The sequence below is a fragment of the Daktulosphaira vitifoliae genome, unplaced genomic scaffold, assembly GCF_025091365.1.
Source record: "Daktulosphaira vitifoliae isolate Bord-2020 unplaced genomic scaffold, ASM2509136v1 Scaffold_5, whole genome shotgun sequence".
Classification (NCBI taxonomy): Eukaryota; Metazoa; Arthropoda; class Insecta; order Hemiptera; family Phylloxeridae; genus Daktulosphaira; species Daktulosphaira vitifoliae.
Window position 1 is genome coordinate 15,968,906 of NW_026099576.1, and position 24,226 is coordinate 15,993,131.

Genomic DNA, 24,226 nt, shown 5'->3' on the forward strand with positions numbered 1-24,226 from the left:
GAAAATCCAAACCGCGTAGGCGCGACACAATGTCTTCAACTCGCCGAATTGTCGTTGATTTTTGTTTAATTGGTAAAAATAATGACGAAATTACCTAAGCGTAGAGATTACTGTACACAAACTGTTGGTAAAGATAAATTGGAGTGTTTCTTGCGTTCGTGGCGACGACCTCGCAATGTTTGCAGTCAGCGATTCGTTTGTGAACACTCAAAACGCATGTGCTGACGTTCGTAAAAAGAAAAAAAAACGTCTTTTTCGTTCATTTTGTTTTCAAAAGCCCCCAGGACCCAACCGATTAACGATACCGAACTATCGTATTTTCATATGGTGAAAAAAGAAAAAAAAACGCCGTACGCTCAACATGCACGACACCCACACACTCGGACGCCCTCTCGTTCAACCCGGACGCGGATGTTTTAATAGTTATTTATTGTAATAGGTGAAAAAAGCGTGGGCCAGGGCTGGGATTCTAGATTATTTTAATTAATATAATTTATACATAATACGTACGCGTAGAGTTTATACGATAAGCATATAAATACACTACTGGAAACGCGGTGGTCTTTTTTAGAAACAAATCAGTAGATAACGTCGCGCCGGCCGTTCAAAACGGTTAAAAAAACAAATGAATTATAGTTTTAATAATAACGAATAAAAAAGAAAAACACTGTGGAACGCATCGGCGGCAGAGAGTGTGTAATGCGCACTGTTGTTTTATGTGAAATATTAATCACACGTCCTCTTACAATAACGATAATAATTAATGTGACGTTTCCAATAAACGATTTTGTAAATCGAAAAAAAGACATATTGATATGTTATTTTAGTGTCCAATTAATAAGACGGTCGCGTCTCAATGGCGCCCGAGTGTACAATTATACACACTGTACTACTACAATACGTCGTATGAATATTTTATCACACACAAGACACATGGTCATGTCAAAAAACAAAACGCATAAAACACTTGTGTGTGCGTTTTGTTATTTTTCGTGTGTACTTCCGGAAGCTGTTGTTAAATCGCTTATACGAATTAGGTGGCCGATTTTAATTGGTCAACAATTTTTGAAAATAATTGCCACGATTTATTTTCAGATCATGTCCCCCCACTCTTTGAAACACAAGGGACCCTATGTGAGTAATCCGATCAAAATGGTAAGTAAACGTAATGAAACTATACGAGTGGTTAGATACACTTTTGAAACAACGGTAACGTTTGAAAATGGATAAAAAATGTTCACCTTAAAAACAACTAGTTGCTGAAAATGTTTTTTTTTTTTCAAGTTATTATTGTTGTTTTTTTCGACCTTTTACATTCGACTGTCTTAAATTAGTAACCAAACACAGAGGCGACCTTAGAAAAATATCCCAGCGGGTATGAAGTTTACTGACGACAGTTTAGGTCATGACATTCCCCCCCAGGGACGTATTTATGGGGAACACTAAAGAAGCTCCAACTGTCCTGAAATTCACGCAACAACCTAATTCTTTCTGAAAATTGTACTTTTGCGAGGATAATGAGCATATAAAATTCGTCAATAATAATTTTAAAAACTTATTTAGCCCCTCGAAAAAAATTTTAGACACGTGCCTGCTATGACCCCTTAATTATAGCATGACATTAATCTCTTCACAATCTTAAAACCTATGTGGACACCCTAATTCTTGTAGCTAAACTAAAAACTTATGTGTAATTAATAAGGAAAAACGTATTTTGTTTAAACGGATAAAATGTAAAAATATGAATCTTCGCAATTTAAACCGTAAAAAGTAAATCTTTATTAANGGATAAAAAATGTTCACCTTAAAATAAACTAGTTGCTGAAAATTTTTTTTTTTTCAAGTTATTATTGTTGTTTTTATCGACCTTTTATATTCAACTGTCTTAAATTAGTAACCAAACACAGAGGCGACCTTAGAAAAATATCCCAACGGGTATGAAGTTTACTGACGACAGCTTAGGTCATGACATTCCCCCCCAGGGACGTATTTATGGGGAAGACTAAAGAAGCTCCAACTGTCCTGAATTTCACGCAACAACCTAATTCTTTCTGAAAATTGTACTTTTGCGAGGATAATGAGCATATAAAATTCGTCAATAATAATTTAAAAAACTTCTTTAGCCCCTCGAGAAAAATTTTAGACACGTGCCTGCTATGACCCCTTAATTATAGCAAGACATTAATCTCTTCGCAATTTTAAAACCTATCTGGACACCCCTCATTCTTGTAGCTAAACTAAAAACTTATGTGTAATTAATAGAGAAAAACGTATTTTGTTTAAACGGATAAAATGTAAAAATATGAATCTTCGCAATTTAAACCGTAAAAAGTAAATCTTTATTAAGAAAACAACGAGTTTTGAAAGTAAAAATAAAATAGAGTACTTTTGAAAAATTTTATCTGTTTTTATATCACGTTTNCATCAGTTTTTATATCACGTTTAATTTGAAATTAAATTTGAAAAATTTTGTTCTACGAACTATCAATATGTTATTGTGTTTCCTACAGAAAAATAGCCATTTTAAGTATCGACACTTAGAATGTACTTAAATCTACAAACTGTACATAAATATTGTTGTAAAAATAATTATTTACGACATTAAATTGAAAATATTTTTACTTTTATGCATTTATTGTTCATAAAACCATGATGATGAGTTACAAAATCCTAAAAAAAGAAATATCAATTAAATTTAATTAATGTTTTATTATCATAAGTTCTTTCACTTAATGTTCATCCGTGTCCTTCACTGGACTCCATTCTTCTATTTTTTATTCATACCACATTAATAATATTTCCATTAAACAGTCCAATGAAACTGTCCGTGACTTGGGTTTTGTGCACCAAAGATCTTTCTCCGACAGAGCACACATCAAATAAATGTTATGTCTCTTACACTTGTCGGATTGATAAGTCGCACATTTCATACTTATAAATCATTGAAACCCCTAAATTGTGCTCTCGTACCTGCCCACCTCGAATACGATTGTGTTTTTTCGGATCCTATGACTGCAGACGTTANCACTTGTCGGATTGATAAGTCGCACATTTCATACTTATAAATCATTGAAACCCCTAAATTGTGCTCTCGTACCTGCCCACCTCGAATACGATTGTGTTATTTCGGATCCTATGACTGCAGACGTTAGTTTTACCATAGAAAAAGTTCAAAGAAAATTTATTGGTCTCTGCTCTACGAGACACAAACTTTTCTCGCTTTCCTCGCGTTTTAAACATTGCGTTTGTTAAAAGCGTTTAGAATTCTAAACATTTCAAAATTTGTAGTTGTATTTAAGTTTAAATAGTTTTTTTAATAGTTTTAACAATCCTACAATACTAACCAGTTATTATGATTTTTCAAAAAATACATTTTTAGACTAATTTATATTGTATTATCCAGTAATGGGAAACATCGAATAGTAACTATCGAACTATTCCATAGTCATTCAAAAAATATTCGATAGTCTATTCGAATAGTTTTTAAATGCTAAAAATAAGCTATTCGGTTGTATAAAAACAATTCGAATAGTTCTTCGATAGTTTAAACTATTTGAAATTTTTACTATTATTAATTGTATAATAATTTCATTTAAGTATTCGTTAATTATCTTTTTATTATAATTAAGTGTACTTAATAAAAATTTTAGGTAGAACTAATCAAATATTTTTTAAAACCATTAGGTAGTCTATTCGAATAGTTTTAAAAACAATTCGAATACATATTCAATAGTTTAAAATATTCGAAAATGTCCATCACTAGTATTATCGTTACATTACTNCCCCACCTCGAATACGATTGTGTTTTTTCGGATCCTATGACTGCAGACGTTATTTTTACAATAGAAAGAGTTCAAAGAAAATTTATTGGTCTCTGCTCTACGAGACACAAACTTTTCTCGCTTTCCTCGCGTTTTAAACATTGCGTATGTTAAAAGCGTTTAGAATTCTAAAAATTTCAAAATTTGTAGTTGTATTTAAGTTTAAATAGTTTTTTTAACAATCCTACAATACTAACCAGTTGTTATGATTTTTCAAAAAATACATTTTTAGACTAATTTATATTGTATTATCCAGTAATGGGAAATATCGAATAGTAACTATCGAACTATTCCATAGTCATTCAAAAAATATTCGATAGTCTATTCGAATAGTTTTTAAATACTAAAAATAAGCTATTCGGTTGTATAAAAACAATTCGAATAGTTATTCGATAGTTTAAAATATTTGAAAATGCCCATCACTAATTTTTACTATTATTAATTGTATAATAATTTAATTTAAGTATTCGTTAATTATCTTTTTATTATAATTAAGTGTACTTAATAAAAATTTTAGGTAGAATTAATCAAATATTTTTTAAAACCATTCGGTAGTCTATTCGAATAGTTTTTAAATACTAAAAATAAGCTATTCGGTTGTATAAAAACAATTCGAATAGTTATTCAATAGTTTAAAATATTCGAAAATGTCCATCACTAGTATTATCTTTTCATTACTAATTGACAAATATTTCATAAAACCGAAAATGATAAAACAGATCGAAGGCCAAATTCTGGAAAACCAGAAAAATCTCTGAATGCACTAAAATATTGTAAACCATAAAGTGGTTTAGACACCTTACAGTGTATACTTATATAGGTTTTTTACCATAAAAATATGGTCATTATGAAAATATTTTATAACAAATAAAAGCAATTACCTTTTTTTTTTTAGAAAAACGATTTGCAAACTTTTCGAATTATTACACACGGGAAGTACTTTAAAACGAAACTTTATACAATCAGTAAAATATATCTCCTGATAAATGTTCAGTGTATGCAACTCTTCAGAATACATAGTCAGTTTAGGTAGAGATAAGCCGATCGGACTACTCAACCGAACAAGTCCATCGACGTTTGATCTACTCGATCGTGAAATGATATTATATAATACATATTTTTAGGTGAAATATTTAACATTTTTTGAAAGTTATTACATTCACTCGATTAGACATTTATTTGTGCACCCAAAGAAAAACCTCAATCAATTTTGATAGAGAAATTTTATCAAGGGTTNATTGACAAATATTTCATAAAACCGAAAATGATAAATCTCTGAATGCACTAAAATATTGTAAACCATAAAGTGGTTTAGATACCTTACAGTGTATATTTATATAGCTTTTTTACCATAAAAATATGGTCATTATGAAAATATTTTATAACAAATAAAAGCGTTTACCTTTTTTTTAAAAAAACGATTTGCAAACTTTTCGAATTATTACACACGGAAAGTACTTTAAAACGAAACTGTGAAAGTAATAACTAACTTTATACAATCAGTAAAATATATCTCCTGATAAATGTTCAGTGTATGCAACTCTTCGAAATACATAGTCAGTTTAGGTAGAGATAAGCCGATCGGACTACTCAACCGAACAAGTCCATCGACGACGTTTGATCTACTCGATCGTGAAATGATATTATATAATACATATTTTTAGGTGAAATATTTAACATTTTTTGAAAGTCGTTACATTCACTCGATTAGACATTTATTTGTGCACCCAAAGAAAAACCTCAATCAATTTTGATAGAGAAATTTTATCAAGGGTTCATGATAATGATTCATTAATACGAACAAAATAATTATTCTTATAAATAATTATTGTTCAAGACAAGAAAAAAAATTATCATATTGATAAATATATCATAGGTTCAATAGTAATGATATATTTATCAAATTGAACAATGAATTAATTATATAGATCGAGGTTTTTCTCTGGGTGTGTAAATTAAAAACATATTTACTATAAAATTCGGACTGACGTCATTGTGAATGTTATGAAATTTTAGTTTTTTTATGGACCATGTCGGCCGGCGGTGCGCGTAAATAGTTTGGAAACGTACGTTTCCGAGTCGGAAAAAAATAAACCGATTTAACTGAAACGGGAAAAATGTCAATATTTCCAAATGACTTTTTGCGCTGCCCTAGAAACCAAATGTGTTAATCTATCGCTCAACCCTTTCTAGTGACAAATGAACCGAAAGTCTGTACGTTTATTTTCCGGTCACTCGTGTCCGGAAATAAAATACAACGGTAGTAATATAATAGTACGGGGCCAACAGCTATAATCTTTGTGGTTTATGCCGATCGGTAAGTCTTAAAATAGAAAGTACTCGAAGCAAACTCATTTGGACGTCACGGGACTGTTTTTGTCGGCCGGCAGAGGTTTATGCCTTTTTGGCAAAAACATCCAATGGCCACGTATAGACCGTTTACACGTTCAGAAACGTACGAGAATACAAAACGTTTACACGTAATTCATTGGTGTCCTTTAGCGTCGAAGAATGTTTGTAGCTAAAAAATCGCCGAGACGCCAGTTTTGAGGCGCCAGCCAACATGATCTATTATAATAACGTTCATTCATAGAACACATGGACCGGCACGAGGCGGTTTATGTTTTATACTTTGTTTCCCAGACTCGAATAATAAATTACCATCGTAAAATCTAAAGACCCCATAATGTTTATCAAAGCTGGCACGAAACGTGCGGCCGCTATAAAAAATTGTCGACTGAAAAAAATTCTAAAATTTCGTTGAAACGTCGTTTACTTTCTCGGCCAGTTTTTAAACAAACACCACATTTTGCGAACATTATTCGGACTGAGTAAACTGGCCCTCGATAACGATTTCGCAATTGCAATTGATTCTAAATATCTCTAAAGAACGTTGAATACGTGNCGCGGGCGCTATAAAAAATTGTTGACTGAAAAAAAATTCTGAAATTTCGTTGAAACGTCGTTTACTTTCTCGGACAGTTTTTAAACAAACACCACATTTTGCGAACATTGTTCGGACTGAGTAAACTGGCCCTCGATAACGATTTCGCAATTGCAATTGATTCTAAATATCTCTAAAGAACGTTGAATACGTGGCGTTGTGTCCATCAACGCGTTATTTTCTAAGGCTGAGACCTTCGGCCCCTGTGGCCGCCCGCGCGCAAATCGAGTGCTCTTTGTGGACAACGTGTGCACCCCCGACATTTTGCCGCGGGTCCGAACCGGTGGGAATACACGTATTTTACAAGGCTTTAGTTTTGGCGTCCCCGACAGCGGCAAAACGGTGAGGTCAAGTCGTTAATCAACCGTGTAATTGAATCGTAGGATTCGAGACATTTGTTCGCAGCAACTCCGGTGGAATAAAACGGAGTGGGCATCGGGCGAGTCGGACGCGGTCGTACCCACCGTTTTGCGAGTCGTGCGACCGATGCGGTTTTTTAGCACGTGCGAACGCTGTACGCTACGTCCAGACGGTGACCGTCGTGTGGAGAATCACTGGAACTCATTAGCGGTTCGTTATCTCAGACACCGCGCATAATGTACCGTGTACAAGAGGCGTCGCGGTCGATCGTAAATTTTGCACGCACACATCTATACGCGGGACGACACGGGCACGCATTTTTTCGTACGGGTTAATAACTTCTGGGTTTGTCTGTACGATCACGCGCATCGACACGTTTGCGGGACACGCAGGGCCGGCCGCTGTTGTGGTCGTCTTGCACATGACCGCCGCGGATGTGGTCTTCCGCCGGTAACAATCCATGCGACGATCGACGACGTTTGAATTATCAAATCGGCCCGTCGCGGCGGTGCACCGTAATGTAGTGCTGCGGATGCCGTAGGTGGATTCTGTGGGTGCAGCGGAGACGGCGGCGGCGGCAATCGCTGTGCGTATAAACTGCCGTACGATGAGTAGAAATACGTATACACACACAGCAGTTTGTGGTGGCCTCCGTGTGGGACGGCCTCTTGGCGCCTTACAGCAGTGGCCGCGACGATAAACATTAAACTATGTTATTAACCGTGTTAATGCCGCGTTATTGTTCTTCTTCTGTTTATGATCATGCATAAGTAATATCCTTGGGACGAACGCCGAGGCGCACTATTGTGCATACACATTTTTTCTCGTATTTCCACGTCCCGCGTACTTTTTGCCTCCGATCGCTCATTACCATATTCAAACACTCCTCGACACGGCCCGACATCATACGTTTGGTTTTAAGCGTTGGGACCTTTAGGTATTTTTTATCTTAGCGCAGGTACAGTGTGCAGTGAACTATAACGAAATTAAACAAATACTTAGTAGTCGTAAAATCGATAGCTGCTCGAGTCTACGCCAAAACTCGTGACTAATGTCACACCGGTGTATTTTTTAATGTTTAATATTCTGAACTATACAAGTAACACTATACAAATGTAACAATAATTTAGTAAATTTACGTGTTTACATTTTCCATTTAAAAATAACAAATACAGAACAAACAATTAATACTGAGTTGACTCGTATCTGGCGGCGGTCGTATGTCATTTAATGTCGTATCAAAACTACATTTTTCTAATATTTTATATGTCTTTATTGTTCTTCAGATATTCTCCAAAGAATGGCCTTGGACATTATTCGGAAAGGCTCAGTCCCGTCGAAAAAAAGACACTATTTATAACGTATAAATTAACGACTGGAGAGTCACCGGTGCGGTAAACTCAGTCGATAATTGTTACTAATTATGAGAAAATCAAAAAGTTCGTAGTTTGTAACGGATAAAATAAAAGTGGTCGAAAAATTATTAACTTCTTTATGGGCAACAATCATAATTTTTATTAACCTTTAGATTGAACGTGCGCCTACGAAGGAGTCAGTTTTTCTGATTTGACATGACTAAGTAATAATGGGACTCTCAGTTGGTGGCGCTTAATCTAAAATGGCAACTAACCGCCAGAATAGTTTCTAATAATTTCAAAGAAAACACTTTATTATTGTGTTCAACGTTTTCCAACCGACATTGTACGTAGACATCTATGAGCACAGTGTACACAAAATCAACCGGTAAATAGATAACTGTATAATAAAAAATATACACACACATTATAATAACAAGTTGTAAATTTGCTGTTATATGTTTATAACCCACCTTTTTTTTTTTTATTGTTAAATAGGTAATAATAATAATCGCGCGCGTTAATCTTCTCGTTGATGTTGCCGCCAGTGACACCACTACTACTGTCGCAGCTCTGGTGGGTTCATTCGATTAGCCCACATTCGTATTTCGATTTCCAACGCAATTCCATTTTTAAATTGCATGCAAATTTTTATAAAATGCCATTCGTAATTTTTTCACGCTCACGGGGCTTATGTCTACACGTCAAGTTTTGAAAACCTATTAGGCTATCCTACATAGTGTGAGTCACTAAACACACACATTCGATCATTGTACGCAGCAACAACCGCTAACAACGTCATCATCGCAACGAGGGCAATAATTCTATTCTCTAGTGTAGCCGTTCCAGAACAAATACTAATTTTTACTTCGCATTATAATGTTTATCATCCGGAGATTGTGTCATTTATCAAATGGACTTCTTGAAAATCATTATTCACGTCGAAATTTCCTTGCGTACACAGACTCCCGCGTGCAAATTCCAGTTCAATGTTGTTTAGTGATATCCAATTAAAAATTTAACTTTTTATTCGAGTAGGTAGTACATCATTTGCCTTTAGGAGGAACTACGAGACGGCGCCAGAAATTTCACACGAATTTTAGAAATGCGTTGTTTAATTTCCGGGAAACAAAAATGAATCCTCCTTCCTTTCCTATCACTCTTTGTTCACTCCTATCTGAACACTGAATAAAAATTTGATACCAATCATTCACAAATAAAAATGCAATATTTAAAATAATAGGTTTCCTATGGATGATGCGAGAACGTTTTTTTGAAAGTTTATCTATATTTTTTAGGTAAATAATTATTTAACTGTTTGATAACATTTTTATTGGATATTCTGGATGCTACCTTTTTTATTTAGTTTTCGGCTAATAAACTTAACTTATTTCATTTCTTAACATTAAACTGTTATTCATTACGAATGAAACATTAGAAAGTACAAATAACAAATACATTTTGTGTTTCTGATTAGTAGTATTACTCTCAAAAATTTTTTTTAAAGTTAGGTTTGTGAGGTATAATTTTTTAATTATTTGTTTAGAAATTACAATAAGTCAATATTTTAAATGTTAATTTGATATCATTGCAAATAATCTTCGATAATAAAAGTAAGCCTTATGTTACACAAATTGTTTGATCGGTTGTGTAATCAAATGACATATATTTACCGAAAGGGGTAGATACTCCTTTCATAGCTCTTTGTAATCGTTGTTAATACTACTATGCAAACATTAGAAGGATAAAGTCCTCAAAAATTAGGAAATTTTTTGTGTCTTTAAAATCATATTTTCTTATAATTTGATAACTGAGTGATTTAGATCAATCATTTGATTCTTAATAATATGTGTTAGAAACCTTTCGATATCTCATTGGCCTTCGAACCTAACATGGATACGAACAATGTTTCAGAGACCATATAGTTTCATGATAGTGTAAAGTATACCTAAACTTGTCTGAGATTCGTTGTGGAATGCGATTCGCCATTGCTAATAAATCGGACAAACGCGTTTTCCCATTTTAAGTCTGAAGTGAATCATTAGTATTCCTTTCACAAACTATCTTCAACCACCGCAGACTTTGTGTCTATCAGCTGTACTGTCGCTGTTTCACGTAAAATCGCCCTTGTGATTGTTTTATTTCTTTTATTTAACGATATCGATCCTCGGGATTACGTTACAAGTTTTACCGACTTGTCGCACGCCCGTTGCCAGTCATCGGAGATTTTCGGATCCTCATGCGGGTACACAGTTACAGCACACTTAACAAGTGCGGGAAAAGTATTGTTATAGTTGGCGTCGACTGGAAAAAAAATCTTTAAACAAGGTCTAGCATTTTACACATCAATCTCGAAGTATAGGGTGAAATTTGATCCGGCGCCAGACACGTGTCTCTGCCCATATCAGTTTTGATTGCAGTCTGCAGTGCCGACAGTAACATTAAATAATAAGTCTGCGTGTTGCGATTTCGACTAAAGGTACTTTTATTATTTTACGGCTAATTATAATTAGATAGTTCCACAAAAAAAAATCGAATAAAAATGCTAGTAAACAGACCACATATTTTATGTTTTTGAGGTCGCTGAATCCGAATCTGAGGTTAGTTTGACGCCATCACGTCATAGTTTTTGATAACCTCACAAAATTTGCTTAAGAACCAAGTTATTCATTAGGAAGTAATACAGGAAAATTTGTAATCTAAATCTACTGCGCGCAGAGCCTTAACCTGTAAAAAGCCTAACATCATTTACACTGACCAGACGCTGAGAGTACTTTTGGCATAATATAGTAATATGACCACACAATACTTCAGTGCTAATACTATGCTAGGAGAGGGCAGTGGTATTACTATAGAAATTGCCTTGTAGATTTAGTTGAGTAATTACTTGATTCTTTAGCACATTTTTTGATATTATGAAAAATCATGACGTGATGTCGTCAAATAAACTTCAGATTCGGATTCAGCGACCCCAACAACATAAAATAAATAAGTTGAAAAAGTTGTCATTTTGAATCCCTCCTTGTGGGCAGGTAAAGGATCAAATTTATAAAAAAAAATATATCAAATGGTAGGTAAAGACATAATGCATCTATAAAAAAAACTATATTGATTTGGTCATTTTTAAAAAAATTATGGCAGTTTTAAGTAAAAAAAATTGAATAAATTTAGAAATTTAGCGATTTTTAAATTTGTAGTTTTTTTGGAGATTTCCTCCATTTACGTGGAACGAGGGAAATTTTTTCAATTTTTGAGGGTAATGTCTTCGACTAGATACGATTTGTGATCTGTTGACGTATCGTTGAAAGAAATCGGTTCAGTGAGAGCTATGAAAAAGTGGTAACAGACACAAAAAAATAAATAAATAAAAAAAAACACATCATAGTAAAATTAATACCTTCTCAGTTACGCATCGAAACTAACATATTCTGTTTACTAACACTTTTGATTCGATTTTTTTGTGGAGCTATGTTATTTTAACCATTAAACTTCATTATTGACTTACGCCGAACGAGAATAATACATTAAGAAATATATTTTTTTATTTCATTTACTTGTCAATCATTTCATTTACTAACCAATCAAAATGATTGTTAATAACTTTTAGGTCCAAATTAAGGTAGGTAAGTGAAGCGGACGTCCTAGGACCCGTTATTTGATCATGGATGATCCTAGAATTATCAGAGGCAGGTAGTCCTTGGATGAGGTAGTCGACATAGTTGATTTGAAATCAACGCCAACTTTTATTTCAACATAAATGTGTTCAAATAAAAGTAATTGATTATTTAATCAAGGGCGTAATTAAGGGAAATAGATCTTCGCATTAACAAAAATATTTACGTGGTAAATATATAAATACAAGGGTTTGTTATATCACGACGATATGACTAATCTAATCACTTTTAATATAATATTCATTTCGCAGTAATTTTTTTATACAATTTTTAAATTATGTTAAAAGAATACTTTATATTATTTACCTAAAAAAAAAAATAATACAAATCGTTAATAAAATAAGTTTTATAACTTGTGTTATAAAACACCCATAGAAAAAACTCCTATTATGAAGAATTTATATTAATCTAATTCATTGATATTTTTATAAACAAGAATTGCCAATAACGACCTGAATAAATGTCATAAAATAAAAATTTTCATGAACTAGTTGCTGTAGAAACACAAATTGTGTCATTTTGTGGAGATGTTAGTAAGTCTTATTCGCACAAAAAAATCTTGTTTTTTTTCTTTCCAATTTTACATATTATATATAATTTCATTTAAAATATTGATAATTTTCCACTTTTCCAATTTTTAATTTTAGGCTTATTCATGTAAACGCTATACATAACTATAACTACTTTATATATATTCGATATTTGGGCTTTTAATATTGTATAAATAAAATTATTATTATTAAATACTCCTTTTTTATCAAAAACTATAAAAAATTAGAACTTTTTCTAATAACCATTTGTTGAATTACTCAAATTATGGAATTTATATAGTCGTTTACATAGAAATTATAAAAAATAAAAGTAAATCATACTTTCTTTTTTTGGCAAATTTCTTTTATCCATGTAAACATGGATATATCCTCAAGCACTTCAAGCAACAAGACAATCCATGAAAGTTTTAACACATTCATCTTGGTTGTTATCGACTGGCAAGGCCGCCTAGCTAATATAAATTCTAATTTCTCAAAAAATTCAAATATTTCACTAGACATATCTATCTTTTTTAAAGATTAACATTTTTTCATTAAAGAAATTGAGCTACTTATATTAGATGTGTTATTGAATATGCTTACTAATTGATCATAATATAGTTCTTTTAAAATTATATATTACACATATAAATAACTTGTTAATATATGACTTTAGAATAAACATTTGTTTTAGAATACCAAATTATTTATTTTAATAAAAATTATACCGGGATTCCGTAACCAAAATTATGATAACATTTTGGTATGAAAAAAAGAAAATTATAATTGTAAAATCATCATATGAATTATAAAATAAAGTATTAAACAAAATATTTATTTTCAGGCATCAACTTCCATCACTGATTCTTCTGTTATATCAAACTTTATTTCATTTCTACATAATACTTTGGTTAGACCTGCTGGATAACGATACTTTGACCTAAAATTAAAATGAATATTAACATTCTACTTTAACTATTTATTATTCAATAAAAAAAATTTAATAATAGTTACGTTGGTGGTTTTATATTAGGAGTCAAATAGTTTCTATATGTTTGTGTTCCTTCTTTTTTAATTACACACATATCAACATTACTTCCTGAACCTAAATCATTAAATATACCAGCTAAAATAGCATCACAAGCTAACTTTTTCCCTTCTTCTTCCTGTAGTAAATCGGTAAAATGATTAAAATTTTATCCACTTCAAAGTCATTATTTACAAATACATTCATGTCCATAATTTTGAACTAATGTTTTGGACTCATTGTAGATTCCAAAACATCACATTCAAATTGGAAAAATATGTTAGTAAATAGTTTTAATACCATAAAATCCATGAGATTTTTAACATATGCATAAATTTTAAAGTTCTTATTAATATTTAATTCTTACAGTTAAATTTTCATTCCAACGACTTTCTAGTTCTGAAATTGCAGCCATACTTCCAGAACCCATAGAAATGTATGGGAGTTTATCTATTGATCCATGTGGGTAAATAGAATATAAATGAGTTCCAGTGTTATCAACACCTCCCAAAATTAAAGCAGCCGAAACATAACCCTAAAAAAAATGATAAATTTATTAACATAGAATTCTAAAATTTAATTTTTATTCATATTATCATACCATATATTTAAAAAGGTATTGACGTAATGATCGAGCAGCAAATACTACTGGAACCATTTCATCTGGAAACTTAAAAGCTTGCAATGTAACATTGGCAGATACCATTCGAGTAACTTGATCAGTATCAGCTGCTGTACCAGCTCCACAACACCTTAAAATATTGTTTTGATATGTTATTTCTTACATAATACTTGATTTAATTATTAAAACATACTGCATATATTTTCCAATATAATGAATTTTATCACAATTTTTTTCCATAACAATTGTATCAGAAGTTGCCCGTGTATCTGCAGCTAAAATAACACAGTCACGAGTGGTTACTCCAACAATAGTAGTTCCAGTTTTTCTGAATGATGGCATTTTAAGACCCATTTTTTCTAATCTTGCATTCCTGTAATAGTTTTAAATAATAATTTATATTTTCATTTCAACTGAAATATTCAACAATGAATAATATTTTTATACTAAGTAGAAAAATTATAGTTCAAAAATATAAAATGAACTATAATTGTTCACTTTACTTTTTAATTGAACTTCTAAACATTTTTTGTTCACGTTATTCATTTTGAATAATTATAATTACAAATAATTATTATTATTAAACGGTTTATAAAAATAAATAAATAATAACAAACCTTTCAAGATTCCTGAAAGAAAATGCTCCATTGTCACTCACTGAACTAAAATTTAAAGCCATATTTAAATTACTTGAATGTATAAAAAGGATAACGTTAAACTACAATTTTAGAAAAAATTATGTATAGAATTATTGTAACTAATATTATCTTAAATCATCAAAACGAAAATCATCATAAGTTAACAATTTTGAGGTTATTTTAAAACCGCTTTATCATTATCAAAGAGTTTCTAAACAATTTTTGATATTTCAATATGATATTTTATCAATTTCAACTTAAAAACTCTTTGGTTAGATAAATATAATTGTCGAATTTAAACTTAGATAATACCATATTAATATTTCTGTTCTTTAATAATTAATTTTTAATTTTCACTTTAAATTAGTTTAGTTTTTATGAAAATTCACTTAACAGAGTAATATTATGATTCATTTAAATAAATAAATTTGTAAAATCCATGATATTATATTTGTGATTGAAGAAATTGTTAGTATGTATTTAAATGACATACTTTAAATAAATGTAATTCAGAGATACTATATATATGTATATACACATATATTAATAAAAAATCTCAGTGGTCAATTTATTTAGTAGAATAATCAAATATTTGTAGTAAAAAATTGCCATTCTCTAAATTTTTATCAGTATAGTAGAAGTTTGGAGGAGGTTCAATTAAGGTTATAATCCAATTTTCACTTTGATTCGTGTCTTAATTTTCAAATAATTTTATTTTTCACTTATTTTTAGTTGTTTAATATAATTATAGAAAAAATAAATAATTAACAAGTTAAATTTATTAAAGTTAGATGTACAAAATTGTATAATTTTAATAAAATTAAAATTATAATAATTTCACAAAAATATTAGCTAAAACAAATTTAAATAAAATATAGTGATGTATTGTGTCTTGAAATTTATTATAACAATCTATTTTATAAATAATTTTTGTACAATATTTAAATACTTTGCTAACTTTTTCATTGACTAATTATTAACAACATTACAATTTTTTTAATGTTATAAATACATGGAGTATAATTTTTTTGGATAATTTTGTAAATCTTTAAATATTTTTTAGTTAGCAATTATTGTCATTGATCAATTCTTCTCCTCTTACACAAAACTTTTTATCATAATACATTTTTGAATTGCAATGTTTATCTTTTTAGATAAAATTAAAATGTCAGTATCATTTATTGCATCTTCATTAAGGTTCACAATGTTTGAACCTTTAAAGTATTCAAAATTAAATTCAGTTATATTCAATTTTGTGAGAAACAAATGGAATTTCACACATATGGAGTTACCAGATCCTAAATCTAGAAATTTCAGGCGTGAAATTGAATGGCCTGAAAAATACACTATTAAACCATTAAATAATAAACATTTAGCTGGTAGAGATCCTGTTACTGGTAAGTTATTAAACCATGAATAAAAATTGATTAATAATAATTTATTGATAACACAATAGAAAGTAAACTTTATTTTTGTTTTAGGGAGAGTTGTTGTTAAAGGCCTAGGAGGTGGTATTAAACAAAAGTATCACTGGGTAGATCTAAAACGATTTGGACCTACTGGAGAAAATGATTCGCCAAGAATTGATAAAGTTTTAGAAATACTAGACTGTGGTTGTCGGACAGCTAAAGTTGCTTTAGTTGGTTGTGGTACAAATTTAAAGTATATATTGGCAACAGTCAACATGAAACCAGGAGATTTATTAAAGACATCAGGATTCATTCCACGTATTCCTGGTATAATAGAATTACAGAAAAATGATTTTTGGTTGAAATGTTTCTTATAAAATTATAATTTAAAAAGTATTAAAAAACTGGTTATCGATCAATCAAAATTTTATTTAGTCCAATTTCAAACTAATAGTAAAAAATAATTATAGGTTTCTATTTAACTTTCCAAAGTATAAACTACCCTTTGAAATAATTTTTACGATTAATTTATTTATTGTGGTTCACAAAATTAAATTAAAGTATGTTTCAGTAAAATTAGATAAATTAAATTAAATTAAATAGTAAATTTATAGATATTATTATAAAATAGTTGTATAGATGACTATTTTTCTTCTACGTAATTAAATATTAATGGTTATACATAAAAAATTATCATAGGGATACTGTAGGGTTAACTAGCATATATTAGTTTCTAAAATTGTTTAACAGGTATCAAACTTATTTTAAATCTAGCTTTAGTTTATTTAACATTATCAACTCATATGGAAGTGTATTAAGATTTAAATTATAAGTACATATTGGCTTAGTAGAAAAGTTTTTCTTAACGCTTTGAGTAATAGGTTCTAATCCTATATTGCGTCTCTTTTTTTTTAATGATTTCTAGTACACTTTTGATGAATGGCTATATCATAATGTATCTTGTCCTTTTATATTCCAGTTTCAGTGATATCTTTTTTAATCTGTTTGACAATTATTCAATACATTTTTAACACTAAAAATTAAAATAAAAAATATCTGTTATCATTCTATATAATGAGTGGTTTATCAAAAACCACTCGATTACTCACAAAGTAAATATAATATAGAAAAAAAAGTTGGTTTTTTTTTAGTTACAAATATTTTTTGATTTATCAATATAATTCTTGATTTATTCTCATTTTTATATTTTGACAAGAGGAAGAATATAATAAAAATAACAACACTCGTGTTTCACCTCCAACCACTACTATAAAATGTTAACAACTTTTGAAATATTTTTTCAAAAGTTATTATTGACTTATGATTTTCTTAATAAAGTCATTTTCTATTTAACAAGCTAGTTAATAATGTATCTTGCCATTAAAAACAAAAAATGTTGACATTCTTATAAATTATAAGGGATGGTTTTAAAAAATAGTTAATAGTTTAAAAATATTGTATATATTTTGAAATAATTGAGTATTTTATGATAAAAGTCAATCACCTATATATCAAATATATATCTGATTTATTCATATATTTTTTTTTTTAGTGAATCCAAATGAAGGTGATTGTTATCCACTTGGTGCTTTATCAAAAGGTACACTGGTACATTGTATTGAAAAGTTACCTGGCCAAGGCGGACATTTTGTTATGGCTGCAGGATCTTCTGCTACAATTTTGAGACAAGTAGATGATAGAGTTATAATTCAATTACCATCAAAGCTACAAGTTTCATTATCTAAACATTGTATGGCTACAGTTGGTAAGATATTATTATTTAAAGTAAATACATCATACTCAATTCAAAATTCTTAATTTATAATGGATAATAATAATTAAATGTTTAATCCTCAAAGTTGTTTAAATTTTTCCCAAAAACGAAACAGAGTTAACTCTTAAAAGCAGCCTTGTACACTTTTATATGAATGTGCAATAAAAGTTGTTTAAAACAATTTTTTATTATTTAATACTTCATAAAGTTTTTAAGCATTTCTTGTGGAATTTTGTAAAAATAATGTTATTCTAAATAATATATTTTATTTAAAAAAAGATATCTTAATAGCTAGGTTTAATTAAAATATTAATTCTCCCTTATTGCGACATTTATTTATTCTATTTGATAATTATTTAAATTATTGTGTAATAGGTCAACTATCAAATGAAAATCATTTTAAGGAACATATTGGTAGCCCTAATCGTAATCGTGAACTGGGTAATCGACCTCGTTCAGGTTTATGGCAAAGAAAAACTGGTCGTTTTGGAAGAAAAATCAAGCCTCTACCACCAATAAAGATTATAAATGAAGAAACTAAAGAAAAACCGCCAAAAATTAATTTGTGTATAAGTAGCTTATTTTAATTTTATTTAACATTTATTATATTCATTTATTTGTTGTATATAAAAATTGAAAATAAACGCCTTGGAACTGTACAAAAGTTTTATTTTTTTAAATATTTAAATAATACAAACTACAAATCAATTAACACTATGAATTCATTTGACTCTTTTTGACAACATGGGGTAAATCATACTTTCCTCTTACACATGTAATTTTGACACCAGGCAAGTCTTTACATCTACCATTACGAACTAAAACCACATTATGTTCTTGCAAATTGTGCCCTTCACCAGGTACATAAGCTATCATTTCTTTTCCATTACTCAACCGTACCATAACACATTTACGATTTGCAGAATTTGGCTTCTTTGGTTTTCGAATTAAAGTTTTTAAAACGACTCCTTTCAGAAATGGATTATCACCTAAAGGATTTCTTTTAAATAAAGGTTTTATATGAGGACCAGTCCTGTGCATTTGTTGAAGACTAGCCATGTATCGATACGTATCAACACCTGAAGATTTATTAAACGATAGTAAAGTAATAATTGAATATTCAATTCAATAAACTTACGAGCAGTACTAATAGCTATATTTTTTAAACCCTGAAGTAGTGCATTCATCATTATAAATTGATATTAATATATATAATGAAACTAAAAAAAATTTTACTGAGTGTTCGCTCGTTTAAATCACAAAAATGAAGAAGAAAAAATATTGTATATTAATCTTAATATTACTTACTAACTTTTGTTGTAAAAGTTCAATAAAACTAATACATGCAAAGAGGCTTATCTTAACAAATATCATTTTGATTGCAAGCACATTATTATGAATGATAAGAAATAAAATGGCGTTTATATATGTTGTGTTGCCTATTTTGTTTACTGCCTGGCGTTACAATTATTGTTACTCTTATGAGTTATACTCAAAATAATAATATTTCATTTTTTAACTGGTTTAAAAAAAAAAAAAATAATTCTTTTCATTAGTAACAATTGAATTTCTGCATACGTCATGTTTAGAATAATGCTTTTACTATGTTTATTATACACAATGCTGGTTACTTACTAGCGGCGTATTTAAGAATTTGTTACAAGGAATAGATAATTTTCTAAATATAAAGTGATTAAGTATAACCGTAGACCGTGGTTTTGTGGAATTATCAGTAGGTATTTTTTTTACAGGTAATCTTCTGCCATGAAAAGACTGAAGACATGGCTTCATTAAACTATATTACAGGGAAGATTTAGTAGTTTAGGGATACTTAATATTGATAAAGATATAGAAATAGATGTAACGTCTGTTTTAAATACTTTTGCGTTTTCTAATAGACGAATAAATTTAAAATTGTAAAAACTAATAATTTAGTTAAAATATAATACTTATCACATTATAATACAGAAATACTGTACTGAACAATATTTTTTAATCTATATTAAAATCATAAACTATGTGGCGGTCGAATGTTCTAGAATGTTCGGCCGCCGCCGCCTCTAGAAGATTCGTCGCTCTACATAAGCGTGTGGCGGTCGAATGTCTAGAGAGTTCCGACGCCGCCTCTAGAAGATTCCTCTGACTATTTAAGGGCAAGATCGTCGCTCCAGTCAGTCAGTCGATCAGTCAATCACTTACGCATTCTGTCTTACACGCGCTTCGTTTCTCGCTGTTATTTATTAGTTCGTTGTAATACAGTTCGTCTCTCGCTGTTATTTGTTATTTGTTAGTTCGTTGTAATATAGTATAGTTGTTATTAAATCGTAAAAGTGTTTATTACTTCTATATATTACACCTCGCTACATTGGTGACCTCGACGATAACAAGTATGAACGCCGAAGAACTACGCAATCAATTGGAGGAGTTACGCCAAGAAAACGCTCGCCTTGCAGCACTACAGGCACAGCAATATCCAACAGCTTCAGTGAATCGCGTTGCCGTCAAGTTGCCACCTTTCTGGTCCGAAAGACCGAGCTTATGGTTCTCACAGGTTGACTCGCAGTTTGCAATCTCGGGAATAACAAGTGAGGAAACAAAATTTAATTATGTTGTGGCTCAGCTTGATACGCGTTACGCCGCCGAAGTAGAGGATATTATTACTAACCCACCGCCTACTGAACGCTACAAACATCTACGCGCAAAACTCGTTGAACGGTTGTCTATCTCAGAAGAACAACGTGTGCGGCAACTCATCAATGAAGAAGAACTAGGTGACCGTAAGCCATCACAGTTCTTACGACATCTCCGTTCCCTTGCCGGCACTACTACATTACAAGACAATATTTTACGTCAACTTTGGCTCCGCCGTCTACCATCACATGCACAAGCTATTTTAACCGCACAATCAGAGCTTCCTCTGGATAAGGTAGCCGAGCTGGCTGACAAAATTGTTGAAGTGCAGCCAGCCCCCTCGCAATTCGTCCATGCTGTTGCCACGACGAACAATAAAAAGGAACTCGATGTTTTAGCTGCCATTGAAGCACTCACAAAACAGGTAAGCGAATTATGTGCTAAACGCCCGCAACGTTCCCGCTCTAGGTCACGTAACCGTTCAAACGTGGAACTGACTAACGGCAAAGGATGGTGTTGGTATCATAGCACTTATGGAGAAAAGGCTGCCAAATGTAAGGCTCCCTGCAAGTATCAGGAAAACTCCAACGACAGTCAGTAGCGGCGGCAACAGACTGTCCGAACCCGAGCAGCCGCCTGTTTGTTACAGATCAAATAACAAAACGCCAATTTTTAGTCGACTCCGGTTCCGACTTATCTTGTTACCCTCAACGGCTACTACGGGAACGACGCCATGCCACCGATTACGACCTCAGCGCGGCCAACAACAGTACCATAAAAACTTACGGGACGGTCCATCTCAATTTGAATTTAGGACTTCGACGCAGTTTCCCGTGGAGTTTTATTGTCGCCGACGTGAGTACTCCTATCATTGGTTCCGACTTCATGGCATACTACCACTTGCTGCCGGATTGCCGTACCAAACGTCTTATTGATGGTGTCACAGGCTTGGCTGTGAATGGTAAGGTTTCCTCTGTAAATCAATGCAGCATAAAATCAGTTGCCAACACTTCCCCTTGGACTGCACTTCTCGCAGAATTTCCGGACATCACACGTCCCACCGGATTGCCCAGGACAATAAAACATCAAACAGTGCACCACATTCTTACGACACCTGGTCAGCCAATAGCCTGCCGCCCACACCGATTAGCTCCAGGTAGACTAAAAATCGCCAAACAGGAATTCGCGGAAATGGTCAAGGCAGGTACCGCTAGACCTTCAAGCAGTCCGTGGTCTTCACCATTACATTTAGCACCGAAAGGGGAGAACAGCTGGCGTCCTTGCGGTGATTACCGCGCGCTGAACGCCCGAACTATACCAGACTCCTATCCAGTCAGACACATACATGATTTCTCGCACAACCTGGCTAATTGCACGCTATTTTCCACAATCGATCTGGTAAAGGCTTACCATCAAATACCTGTTAATCCGGACGATATATGCAAAACAGCCATTACCACTCCATTCGGACTTTACGAATTTCCTTTTATGACATTCGGATTGCGAAATGCTGGACAAACTTTTCAACGCTTCATAGACGAAGTTACCAATGGGTTGGACTTCTGTTATGCATATATTGATGACATTTTGGTATTCTCTAAATCGGAAGAGGACCACAAACAGCATTTACGCACTCTTTTCGGGAGACTTTCTGACTACGGTGTTGTCGTTAACCCGCAAAAATGTGTATTAGGTTCGGCTGAGGTGAAATTTCTAGGTTACCTAGTATCTTCTGAAGGCACCCGCCCGCCACCGGAACGCGTCGAAGCCCTACGACAGTATCCATTGCCAAAATCTATGCAAGGATTACGCCGGTTTTTGGGAATGGTAAATTTTTATCGCCGGTTTATTCCCAAAGCTGCCGACCTGCAAGCACCACTTCACGGTATTCTCAAAGGCCCGAAGACAAAAGGTTCCCAACCGATAGAATGGACTCCCGAGTTAGAAAAAGCGTTCACCACATGCAAAGAAAGTCTTGCGACCGCTACTCTTTTAGCACATCCTCATCCAGCCGCACGACTTGGACTATTCACAGACGCATCTAGCCAATCTATCGGCGCATGTCTGCAGCAGCGAGTCAATAACATCTGGCAACCCATAGCATTTTTTTCAAAGAAAATGTCGGTGAAACAAAGTGCGTGGCCTGCGTATTATCGTGAGTTGCTTGCCATCTATGAATCGGTGAAGTATTTCAGGCACATTGTCGAAGCACAACCATGTACCATTTTCACCGATCATAAGCCACTCGTATATGCTTTCACCCAACGGAGAGAAAAGATACCTCCTACGCAACTCAACCAGTTGACATTCATATCCGAATTCACCACCGACATTCAACACATTAAAGGTGATGAAAATATCGTCGCGGATACAATGTCACGCATTGAAGTTGTGTCTCTCCCGCTGGACTACCGAGCTCTTGCTGCATCTCAAGACACGGATGATGAACTCAAACATTTTACTGACAACAATTCATCTCTTCATTTGGAGAAGGTACTAGTGCCAGGATCTTCAGCCTATATTTATTGCGACACGTCAACGGGACGCCCACGACCATTTTTGCCACAACGATTCCGGCGTCACGCATTTGATCAGTTACACAACCTTAGTCACCCCGGTGCACGCGCAACAGCTCACTTAGTTTCAGAACGATTTGTGTGGCCAGCAATGAAAAAGGATTGCCGTTCCTGGGCACGTGCCTGCGTCCACTGTCAGCGATCGAAAATAAGCCGACACGTCTCAGCCCCACTGGGAAACTTTGAAACACCTTCACGCCGATTCAAACATGTTCATGTCGATATCATCGGTCCATTGACGCCATCACAGTCCTTTAGGTACTGTCTGACAGTAATCGACCGTTTCACCCGTTGGTCGGAGGTGTATCCACTCGAACGTATAACAGCAGATGATGTCACTAAGGGTTTCCTCAATTGCTGGATTTCACGCTTCGGAGTACCTCAATACGTTACGACTGACCGTGGTACTCAGTTTGTTTCAGCTACTTTAAAAACTTTAGCAAAACGTTTTGGTTTTACGCTTCGCCCCACTACCAGTTGGCATCCTGCTGCAAACGGATTCGTCGAACGAATGCACCGACAACTAAAGGCAGCCATCATGGCCCACGCAAAAGACTCGTGGACTGAGTCACTGCCTATCGTGCTTCTCGGAATACGTTCTGCGTTTAAGGAAGACTTAAAAGCCACGTCTGCGGAACTTGTTTATGGTGAGCCTCTTAATCTTCCTGGTGATTTCTTCACAGACAAGCAAGATAATAGCAGTACGAACGACCCTACTAGCTTACTAGATCGTCTTCGCAGTGTTATGAATAAAATTCGTCCAGTACCTGCATCTCGCCACTCAAATCCACGATCATTTGTTTTTGCGGACCTTAAGGACTGTTCACACGTATTTCTCAGGGAGGGAGGTGTCCGAGCAGCACTT

At 32.8% G+C, this 24,226-nt stretch overlaps 5 protein-coding genes across 7 annotated transcripts in view; 2 read left to right on the plus strand and 3 right to left on the minus strand.

Annotated features, from left to right (window-relative positions):
• LOC126906680 (noggin-2-like) overlaps nucleotides 1–5,339 on the minus strand; it is a 51,406-nt gene extending 46,067 nt beyond the window's left edge. Inside the window, exon 1 of the mRNA XM_050687405.1 lies at nucleotides 5,224–5,339. The gene's annotated coding sequence lies outside the window, so the exon portion shown is untranslated. The remainder of the gene's footprint in view (nucleotides 1–5,223) is intronic.
• Nucleotides 5,340–13,380: 8,041 nt separating this feature from the next.
• LOC126906859 (proteasome subunit beta type-7) lies at nucleotides 13,381–15,119 on the minus strand. The gene is made up of 6 exons (XM_050687762.1): nucleotides 14,951–15,119; nucleotides 14,527–14,706; nucleotides 14,313–14,463; nucleotides 14,079–14,246; nucleotides 13,699–13,850; nucleotides 13,381–13,624 (listed from the first exon to the last, which is right to left on the minus strand). The coding sequence occupies exons 1-6, from the start codon at nucleotides 15,010–15,012 to the stop codon at nucleotides 13,525–13,527; spliced, it is 813 nt and encodes a 270-aa protein (XP_050543719.1). The 5' UTR covers nucleotides 15,013–15,119; the 3' UTR covers nucleotides 13,381–13,524.
• A 169-nt stretch (nucleotides 15,120–15,288) lies between these two features.
• On the plus strand, nucleotides 15,289–18,818 carry LOC126906858 (39S ribosomal protein L2, mitochondrial). Of its 2 annotated transcripts, none has more exons than XM_050687760.1 (5): nucleotides 15,289–15,443; nucleotides 16,126–16,368; nucleotides 16,453–16,707; nucleotides 17,933–18,145; nucleotides 18,530–18,818. In XM_050687760.1, the coding sequence occupies exons 2-5, from the start codon at nucleotides 16,137–16,139 to the stop codon at nucleotides 18,739–18,741; spliced, it is 912 nt and encodes a 303-aa protein (XP_050543717.1). In that variant the 5' UTR covers nucleotides 15,289–15,443; nucleotides 16,126–16,136; the 3' UTR covers nucleotides 18,742–18,818. The 2 variants fall into 2 exon arrangements, with proteins under 2 accessions (XP_050543717.1, XP_050543718.1); XM_050687761.1 differs by having other exon boundaries at nucleotides 15,297–15,439.
• On the minus strand, nucleotides 18,803–19,515 carry LOC126906860 (40S ribosomal protein S12, mitochondrial). Of its 2 annotated transcripts, none has more exons than XM_050687763.1 (2): nucleotides 19,293–19,515; nucleotides 18,803–19,233 (listed from the first exon to the last, which is right to left on the minus strand). In XM_050687763.1, exons 1-2 carry the CDS (start codon nucleotides 19,342–19,344, stop codon nucleotides 18,869–18,871), a joined length of 417 nt encoding a protein of 138 aa, XP_050543720.1. In that variant the 5' UTR covers nucleotides 19,345–19,515; the 3' UTR covers nucleotides 18,803–18,868. The 2 variants fall into 2 exon arrangements, with proteins under 2 accessions (XP_050543720.1, XP_050543721.1); XM_050687764.1 differs by having other exon boundaries at nucleotides 19,463–19,481.
• A 1,028-nt stretch (nucleotides 19,516–20,543) lies between these two features.
• LOC126908202 (uncharacterized) lies at nucleotides 20,544–21,386 on the plus strand. Its single transcript, XM_050690113.1, has one exon. It carries the CDS (start codon nucleotides 20,544–20,546, stop codon nucleotides 21,384–21,386), a length of 843 nt encoding a protein of 280 aa, XP_050546070.1.
• Nucleotides 21,387–24,226: the final 2,840 nt, after the last annotated feature.